Raw genomic sequence first — 10,371 nt, forward strand, 5'->3', positions numbered from 1 at the left:
GAAGTTCAGTGGAAGATCACAGATTTTGGTTGTGAAAAAACATACTTCAGACGTTGTGTTTGGGTCTTTACATGAATCAAACTGAGAGTAACTTGTTCTCGTCCAGTTTCACTTCAAACATGATGGAGTCCGTCTCGTGTGATTTCCTTCAGTAATGTGCTGTAACGTGTCGCTGTGTGTCTGCTCAGCCTGCACAGACGCTGAAGGTCTGCTGAGGTTAAATCTCAGGGAGCAGCTGAATAAGTCTGCTGGATAACAATACGTTCCTCCGTCGATCAGACCCGGCAGCACTCTTAATGAGGCGGCGGTGGCTGCGGCGCGGTCCGCCGTCTCCCATGGTTACAAGTGGCTCTAAATCAGCAGAATGTAGAAGTCTGCCGCTGCAGGGGAGCGCTGTAAGGATCCTGCCTCTCGCCCTCCCAGACGGATGAATCGAACGACGGCAAACAAATTGCCAAAGTTCAAACACAGACATCTCGAGGAGTTTCAAGAGGAAGGAACAAGACGACCTTCAGAGGAAACTGTGTACACGATCGTCCCGTCAGACGTGTGAATCCAAAACAGAACTGTTCTGGAGGTGAAGTGTTGCTGCATCAGCCGTCATCCAGTCGAGGTTTCCTGAACTTACCTGTAGGTTCACACTTTTTTTAAGCGCTCCAAGCCAAAAAAAAAGAATCAAAAGCTCCGTTTTCAGCGACCTGAAACGCCGTTCACGTGTCCGGACGACAAAACAGGTGATAACGGGCCCACAGCCTTCATACCTGTGCACCTGAACTTTACCTGACGCCTCAGTTAGATAAAATAAAACTGAAAGTATCCAACTTGTATTATCTCTCAGTGCTTTTCAGTGTCTGAGTCAGTAATCCTCATGTTGTTGTTTTAACCAACACATCACATGCATTAGTATCAGCGTACAGTGAAGAGCATCTGTTTCTACGTGATTAACTGCTTATGCTTGACCCGACCCGACAGATGTTTCCGTCCACAGTGACCTGACCTGCTGGTGGAGCTCTGTGGAGATCAGTGTCCTGCTCGAGGACACGTGGGCAGGAGGGAGGGATCGAACCTTTCACCCTGAGATTAACGGAGAGCCGAGCTACAGGTGATTTTATACCTTTATTCTACCATCATATACGACATCATGTCTGCACAGTTACCACGCTGCAGCAGCTGGAAAACAATCAGTCACTGCGGAGCCGCCGCGCTGCATAATTCACTCATCATACGCACGTCAATCAGAAACACATTAATTCCACAACTTTAATAACAAGGTCACCGGCAACATCCGTGACGGAGAGCTTTGTTCAATCACACAGAGCCGCCGGAATCACTGCCAGTGTGACTGCGATGCTTAAATGAAACGGATCTAACGGGATGGTTCTGTGTGGCGCCGACATGTTGCTGCAGTCCAGCGACACACCGGCAGCTCGCTCGCACATCAGACACGGAGGACGTATTCAAACCAAGAAGTGTGGAGTCAGGATGTGGTTAGCCTAGCCTAGCTTAGCATAAAGAGAAGTAGCATGGAGGCATATCGAGCGTGGCTCCTCTACAGCTAACTGTCTTTCTCCAGACTCTGTCTACTTAACACTGTGACGCTTTAACTGTCCACGCCGACTCGCTTCACCTTTCTGACGCTTCACTAAAGGGGGTCACATGTCAGGGCTCGGGGCTCAGAGACACCTGGGAAGCTGTCACCACTGACTTTCACACTGTATTAGCGAGGCTCAAAGAAAGCCTTGAGAGGAAGGACGTGAATCACCTCCTCACCCAGCCACGCTCTGATGAGGAGGAGGATGGAGCGCTGCGAGGCCAATGTCACACTTGGTATGCACGCCGGAGGCCGTGCAGGCATTACAAACACCGCGGCGAGCTTGTTCACTCGCCTCGACGCCCAACGACGACCCCCTCGGCTCCTCCTGCGAGACATTGATCACGCAATCAATGATACATTATCCTCGCGGTGACCCGAGTTCATCGGGGAGGCGCGTATACATCGACTGGCACAATAACAACTCATTACAGAGCATCTGACATTCACCATCACGCTGCCACCCAGGACCCCAGGGGACGACCGGAGGCTGGGGACAGTGATTGATACGTACTGTCGGTGTCGGCGACCTCGCGGAGGAGGAGGGGCTGATGGAGGATGAGGAGAAAGAGAAGGAGAGTCTTAGTCTTCCAGCGACCCCGGGCTCTGAAACAAATGTCACTTCTTTAATTAGAGATGCCAAAACAATGCAGCGAGGAAGAAGAGGAGGAGGAGGAAGGGTCGGATCTGATCAGGACAGCTGCTGTCTGCACGCCGCTCTCCCAACATCTCGCCCGCCGTCGGCCTCCTCCTCAGGTCCTCAAACCGGGTGTGTCGACCTCCCTGACGAGTAGTTAAACGTCACAGGCAATTAGTGTTTTCAGCGGCGGTCCTCCTCTCTATCTTCATCAGCGAACACAATCGCTCTGTCACAGGGAGGATGTTGTACACGGAAACAGCTAATGAAGGTTAGCTGACGGGATCTGTGTATCTGCTCACTGTGACAGGAAATGATTTGCTTTCTCTCTGAGAGTGAGATGAGCAGATTGATGAAGCTGTGTGTTCACAGTTTTAACTCCTGTAATCTTCAAAGACCCGGCTAAAAAAATCACTTTGGCTCAACCAGAAGAGAGATCGAGGCGCCGTGCCTGCGACTAACCCTAACACATGCAGGTATCCGTCTGTAGAGATGAGTTTATATCAGCTCAAAGTTTATTAAACTCTCGTTTGCATCCATGTTGCGCTGTAACGAACAACACAACAACATGCGACGTCGACAGGAGAGAACGTCAGCTGCAGGAGAAACATCACGTTCTGCCTGCACGCTTGTTTCCTGCCCGCTGGGATTCAAAAGTGAAAGTCGAAGTCAACGTACTTAACCTCCTGTCAGCAACTCACTGGATGGCCATTTAATGTGTGTGTGTGTGCAGAGAGCTTGAACACACACACATATTTACTTTACAAAGCGGAGCAGCGACGGAAGCAAAAAGAAACAGCAGGTCTCAGATTCAATTTAATTATCTACACACCGGAAATAAAAAAGCAGCTCTGTATTCTCGCTTGCTTGTTGAAAAATGATCTGATGTTAAATATGAAAATGTTTGCAAAGCTAAGATGCAAAAAGAAGAAGAAAGAATCGAGATGTCAAAAAGTAAATTAGACAAACGTCTGTCAGAAACAGCTGAGAGCGTCAACATCAGGAGCTCCCAGAGTTCATGTTGAAGAAGTGATGGACGGGCGACATTTAAATATTATTGCTCCTATTTTTCATGCTGGTTTTTGTGGCCTCAGACGTGAGATATGAACATCTCGGCAGGACGCAGCTGATCGATGGTGTGTCCCGGCAGGAGCTGACACTCCACTCCACGAGCGTCGAGTTAAGAACATGTGAGCGCTGTGCTTGGGTTGATAAATGATGGACGTCTTCTCTCCATGTGACCTTTTAGCAGCTCTAACAATTTGTTCATCTTTGTGTCAGCAGATGTACCGACTGGTGTCGACCTCTCTGACAGGTGATGATACCGAACAGGTACGTCTGCTTCAGTTTTGAAACAATAGATATCGACACGTTTTACTTGAAGTGTTGCGAAAAATACCAAAACTGATCTCACACTCAGGTTGTAATGGGAGCAGGTACTTGAATCTTTCCCTCGATTCATTTGATATTCTTCAGGATCTCATAGTAACGATGAAGCACTGGTTGAATATTTAAACCACTAAAATGTCTCCACACAGAGAGAAACGTGGCAGTGATGCAGGTATGTTGGTGCCCTGCAGGTTAATAATCACAAGGTGACACGCTGGATTCACACATCAACACATCGTCAGCAGATCCTTCAGTTCAGTCGTGCAGTATTAATCAGTTTCTTCTTCTGTGGTTCACTGGAACAACAGCCGGTGGGGGCTGGGAGGCGTTCAGGTGTCGTCCCTCCTCTGTGTGGCTGCTGACCCACAGCCAGTGTCAGTAAACACATCATCCTCCATCAGCCCCGCTGTCACCTCACTCGGGTCGCTCCAGAATATTCTGCAGCTTCACTCCACTCTGCTGCCGGCAGGACAGTCGGAGGAGGCCGGATCGAGACAGAAGCAGAGAAACACTGGACCTGCAGAACAAACGAGGCAAAGCTCCACTTACAACAGCTTTAAACATCAGTGGTAGCTGTCAGCGTTTGGTCTCAGTCCTGAATCAAAGAGCAGAGATTTCCTCTTTGAACCACAAAGATGTTCAGCAGTCTGACAAAGAGGAAACACCAGAGAGATTTCTACAGAAACTCAACAGAAACAGCAAGTTATTCTTCTCCTGAGAGGGCATCAACCTGGAAAACTACAATCCACTTAGCTGGGGTTTTGTAAAAGCTCCGTGTTGTGGCTGACAAGTGAAAGCGCAGCAGGACAATGAGCCGGTGTGATGTAAATACACCAGGTGTGAGACGCTGAATCACTGCAGGATTCACCTGATGTCTCATCAACAGCGTCCTCCTGCAGGCTCACTGTCCTGTCCAGTGCTGTCACGCTTACCAGTGGTGAAACTCAGTCTTGAACAGTGGTCTCTGGCTCAGTGGACATCCTCCTCCTCCTCCTCCTCCACCTCCTCTTCCTCCTCCTCCTCCTCCACCTCCTCCACCTCCTCCTCATCCTCCTCCTCCACCACCCCTCCACCTCCACCTCTTCCTCCTCCTCCACCTCCACCCCCTCCTCCTCCTCCTCCTCCACCCCACTCTCCCCTCCTCCTCCTCCACCTCCTCCTCCACCTCCACCCCTCCACCTCTTCCTCCTCCACCTCCACCTCCTCCTCCTCCACCTCCCTCCACCACCTCCTCCTCCTCCCCCACCTCCACCACCTCCACCTCTTCCTCCTCCCTCCTCCACACCTCCACCCCCCTCCTCCTCCTCCTCCTCCTCCTCCACCTCCTCCACCTCCTCCACCACCTCCCCTCCTCCTCCACCTCCTCTTCCTCCTCCTCCTCCCTCCACCTCCACCTCTTCCTCCTCCACCTCCTCCTCCTCCACCTCCTCCACCTCCACCCCTCCACCTCTCCTCCTCCACCTCCTCCTCCTCCTCCTCCACCTCCTCCACCACCTCCTCCCCTCCTCCTCCACCACCTCCACCTCCTCCTCCTCCTCCTCCTCTCCTCCACCTCCACCTCCTCATCCACCTCTCCTCCACCTCCACCTCCTCCTCCACCTCTCCTCCTCCTCCACCCCTCCTCCTCCTCCTCCTCCTCCTCCTCCACCCCCTCCACCACCTCCACCTCCTCCTCCTCCACCTCCTCCTCCTCCTCCTCCTCCTCCTCCCTCCTCCCCACCTCCCCTCCCTCCTCCTCCTCCTGCTCCTCCCCTCAACCACCTCCACCTCTTCCTCCTCCACCTCCTCCTCTCCTCCTCCACCTCCTCCACCACCTCCTCCTCCTCCTCCTCCACCACCTCCACCTCCTCCTCCTCCTCCTCCCCTCCTCCACCTCCACCACCTCCCTCTCCTCCACCTCCACCTCTCCACACCACACCACCTCCTCCTCCACCCCACCCTCCTCCTCCCGCCTCCTCCTCCTCCTCCTCCTCCTCCACCACCTCCACCTCTTCTCCTCCCTCCACCTCCTCCTCCTCCTCCTCCACCTCCTCCACCACCTCCTCCTCCTCCTCCTCCCTCCTGCTCCTCCACCTCCACCACCTCCACCTCTTCCTCCACCTCCACCTCCTCCTCCACACCACCTCCTCCTCCACCTCCTCCACCTCCACCTCCTCCTCCTCTCCTCCACCATCCTCCTCCACCTCCACCACCTCCACCTCTTCCTCCTCCACCTCCACCACCTCCACCTCCACCTCCTCCTGACAGCTCATATCATTTTTGTTTCGTGATCTGACACATGAAATATCAACATGTTCCATCTGAGACGTCCAGATTCAGACATATTTTGCAGAAACCTAATATTTATTTCTGGGCTGTTAAATTAAGAATGAACAGATGAATCCAAAATGGAATAATTAACGGCGGTGTGATCGTACTGCAGGCAGCCATGACTAATTGATTAGAATAAATCCAGCCGATCGTTCCTCCTCCATTTTGATTCTCTTTGATCGTTTCAATCCAGACTTTGTCCCGTTGTTTAAAGCCGGAGAGGTGAATCATCTCTGGCCTCGCCGCTGTCGTTAGTTTGCGAACCAACATTTATACGACCGCACAGACAGACGAGCTCGCCGCTCGCCGCTCGCCGTCTGGGGGACAAAACAAAGACATGATATTAAATCAGGAGAGACAGGGCGGCGCCGCTTAATAAGCGCCGAGCATGCTGGGATGCACACAGGCTGTTTGTTGTTTTTCTTCTCTTCTGTTTGTTGTTCTCGCCGTCTCCCATGATGCACTGCTTTCTGTTTGTGTTGTGCTGCACGTGATGTTCCGCCTCAGTCACGGCTTCAGTTTCCTCGGAGCGTCCGTTCTTCAGCCGGCGCCACGTTTACATCATCAACCAGTTTATTGTTTTACTGATCGACATCTTCATCTGCAATAAAAACACGTTTGCAGCTGAAACGAAGACGTCAGTGAGAACAACACAACAAACTCTCTTTGTTTTCACGACTGAATAAGAACAACACCGTACTGTTTTACTTTGTTTACATGTGGCGGACCCTGCCCTGTCTAGCCTCAGACAGCATTCTGGGACGTTGCTGCTGCTGGTTTATTCACAGATGGAGAAAAGTTTGATTTCTTACCTCACTGATATTGTAAATATTAAAATCGTGAGTTTGAATTCCTTCTTCAGATCTACATACTGTCCCTTTAACTCCACACACACACACACACACACACACACAACGAGATCTACATACGTGTGAAAGTCAGAAAAAACTGAATGTTAACGTAGTTTTGTGACGCAGGTATAGTACGAGGGTGTGGAGGTTATTCTGGTACGTGGGCGGTGCTGACGGAGGCGTCTGTTCCCGTCAGGCCCTGAAAAGGAACTGGGGTGTGAAACAGAATTACAGGATCACTTCTACTTATGCATCAATCACAGTAAATGAGTGCGGCGCAGCACCGAGGTTAACGCACGACGAAGTTTCCATCAGACTTTTTATCGTGAAGAGAAGAAGAAGAACTCTCGACCTGCAGAATAAGTTTGATCTCTTCTGATCTCCTCCTGCTCAGATTATTACTGTAAGTTGATGCATATCTCTTTAAAAGCCGTGTACGAGGATTTCATGTTAGCAGGAACGTTTCAAACCACAGACGTTTCCATGCTGTCATATCACATTCACAGTACACATCAGCATCAGGAGGTGGAGGCCGCTCAGAGTCACAGAGTCGCACCGCTGCCGACATTTCCAGCCGGTTTCATCGCTGAAGTTGGAGTGCGATCGAAGAAGTGTGACGAGAGAGAAACACAAACATTCAGCGTGAACTCATCTGTGGTTCTGCAGAAACTACTACAAGTACTTGAATGTGAAAAAAGATGTTGAGTTTTAACGAATCAGTGAGATCATCACGGCCATCAGGAGCCGATCAGAAAACACACGTTCTTCTTAATTAAATATAAACGACTGTGTCTCAAACAAAGACCTGATTCTGAATTAATGAGAATCGATCCTTCATGAAGCCTTTAAACAGAAGTTTAGTCAAGTAGAATATTTTGGAATGATTTCATTTGTGTTGCCGTCCTGCTGATCGGATGGATGAGACGAGTCCGTCTGTGTTTTCTGGACTGAGATGTATCAGGTCACGGTCTATTTCTGTCTCCACGTCTAGACCGTCACACTGACCCAGCTCCTCCTGCTCCTCCTCCTGCTCCTCCTGCTCCTCTGCTGCTGGACTCAACTGAAATATTAACCTCCTCCACTCGGTCATATGCTCAAGTCGAAGACACAACGAGACAGAACCAGAGAGAGTCCAGAGTCCAGGCTGCTGTATCAGGAGTCAGGTTTTTTCTAAATTAAGCAAACTGACTTCTAACATCACAGTTTTCTCTCCATACAGGAAATGAGAGCGGCGATGAGTCAGTGAGGCAGACAGACGGCAGTTTAATTCATTAGAGCGATGATTAAAAGCTGCATTAGGACTCAGTCGCTCCACTTCACCCTCAGTCGGCAGCACCTGTCTGATCGCACATAGTCGGTTTGATATCTTTCCACCTCAAAGTTTTCACCACCTTTATTCAACACGCTGTAGTTTCCCTCCAGCATCATTTATAAAAGCCTGCTTTAAAGAGTCCGAGTCAGAGTCCAGCTGGAGCACGGCGTCCGTGTCGTGGTTTGATTATTCCCTCTTTTATTTTGTAGTTTACTTCCTGTCGTGTGATGTTCCAGTTTCCACTCTTTGTCTGTTTCCTCTCGCTCTTCTTCTGCGACACCTGCGTCTCATTAGTCAGTCGCTCCCCGTGTTTTTAACTGTCTTCTTCCTGTTTTCGTCTTGAGTCACACCTGTTCCCCGGTCCTGTGTTCTCCCTCCTGCCTCACCTGTGTGGCTGCCTGTTCCCTCGGGTCTCCTCATGTTTGCACTGGGATTACTGCCTACGCTCAAGGATTCATGTTGGCCAGAGTTTTAAAGATCTTCTCCTTCATCTCGTCTGTCCACAAAGATGTCCAAAGGTCATCAAAGGTCGTCATATATTACCTGTTTTATTTCGAAAGTCTTAACTGGATCACAGTGCGTCCTCACAGTGTCTCCTCACAGTGTCTCCTCACAGTGTCTCCTCCAGTTGTCCTCACAGTGTCTCCTCACAGTGTGTCCTCACAGTGTCTCCTCACAGTGTCTCCTCACAGTGTGTCCTCACAGTGTCTCCTCACAGTGTCTCCTCACAGTGTCTCCTCACAGTGTCTCCTCACAGTGTGTCCTCACAGTGTCTCCTCACAGTGTCTCCTCAGTGTGTCCTCACAGTGTCTCCTCACAGTGTGTCCTCACAGTGTCTCCTCACAGTGTCTCCTCGCAGTGTCTCCTCACAGTGTCTCCTCACAGTGTGTCCTCACAGTGTCTCCTCACAGTGTCTCCTCACAGTGTCTCCTCACAGTGTCTCCTCACAGTGTCTCCTCACTGTCTCCTCACAGTGTCTCCTCACTGTGTCTCCTCACTGTGTCTCCTCACAGTGTCTCCTCACAGTGTCTCCTCACAGTGTCTCCTCACAGTGTCTCCTCACAGTGTCTCCTCACAGTGTCTCCTCACTGTCTCCTCACAGTGTCTCCTCACAGTGTCTCCTCACAGTGCGTCCTCACAGTGTCTCCTCACAGTGTGTCCTCACTGTGTCTCCTCACAGTGTCTCCTCACAGTGTCTCCTCACAGTGTGTCCTCACTGTGTCCTCACAGTGCGTCCTCACTGTGTCTCCTCACAGTGTCTCCTCACAGTGTCTCCTCAGTGTCTCCTCACAGTGCGTCCTCACAGTGTCTCCTCACAGTGTCTCCTCACAGTGTCTCCTCACAGTGTCTCCTCACAGTGTCTCCTCACAGTGCGTCCTCACAGTGTCTCCTCACAGTGCGTCCTCACAGTGTCTCCTCACAGTGTCTCCTCACAGTGCGTCCTCACAGTGTCTCCTCACAGTGCGTCCTCACAGTGTCTCCTCACAGTGTGTCCTCAGTGTCTCCTCACAGTGTCTCCTCACAGTGTCTCCTCACAGTGCGTCCTCACAGTGTCTCCTCACAGTGTCTCCTCAGTGTCTCCTCACAGTGTCTCCTCACAGTGTCTCCTCAGTGTCTCCTCACAGTGCGTCCTCACAGTGTCTCCTCAGTGTCTCCTCGCAGTGTCTCCTCACAGTGTCTCCTCAGTGTCTCCTCACAGTGTCTCCTCACAGTGTCTCCTCAGTGTCTCCTCACAGTGTGTCCTCACAGTGTCTCCTCGCAGTGTGTCCTCACAGTGTCTCCTCACAGTGTGGTCCTCACTGTGTCTCCCCACTGTGCGTCCTCACAGTGTCTCCTCAGTGTCTCCTCGCAGTGTCTCCTCGCAGTGTCTCCTCGCAGTGTCTCCTCGCAGTGTCTCCTCACAGTGTCTCCTCACAGTGTGTCCTCACAGTGTCTCCTCACAGTGTCTCCTCACAGTGCGTCCTCACAGTGTCTCCTCACAGTGTCCTCACTGTGTCTCCCCACTGTGCGTCCTCACAGTGTCTCCTCCAGTGTCTCCTCACAGTGCGTCCTCACAGTGTCTCCTCACAGTGTCTCCTCACAGTGCGTCCTCACAGTGTCTCCTCACAGTGTCTCCTCACAGTGCGTCCTCACAGTGTCTCCTCACAGTGTCTCCTCACAGTGCGTCCTCACTGTGTCTCCTCACAGTGTCTCCTCACAGTGTCTCCTCACAGTGTCCTCTCAGACGTCAGGCAGCTGACCGTGTGTCTGGTTGCCTCTCAGCTGCTCTGGCACGTCGCTC

General features: G+C 51.3%; 1 protein-coding gene across 1 annotated transcript in view; it reads right to left on the bottom strand.

The window, feature by feature from the left end:
- Window positions 1-1,766: 1,766 nt before the first annotated feature.
- oc90 (otoconin 90) overlaps window positions 1,767-10,371 on the bottom strand; it is a 37,098-nt gene continuing 28,493 nt past the window's right edge. The window contains exons 22-23 of the mRNA XM_030403299.1: window positions 2,036-2,139; window positions 1,767-1,919 (exon numbers count right to left, since the gene is read on the bottom strand). Coding sequence (XP_030259159.1) covers window positions 1,767-1,919; window positions 2,036-2,139 — 257 coding nt within the window. The remainder of the gene's footprint in view (window positions 1,920-2,035; window positions 2,140-10,371) is intronic.

The sequence above is a fragment of the Sparus aurata genome, chromosome 21, assembly GCF_900880675.1.
Source record: "Sparus aurata chromosome 21, fSpaAur1.1, whole genome shotgun sequence".
NCBI lineage: Eukaryota > Metazoa > Chordata > Actinopteri > Spariformes > Sparidae > Sparus > Sparus aurata.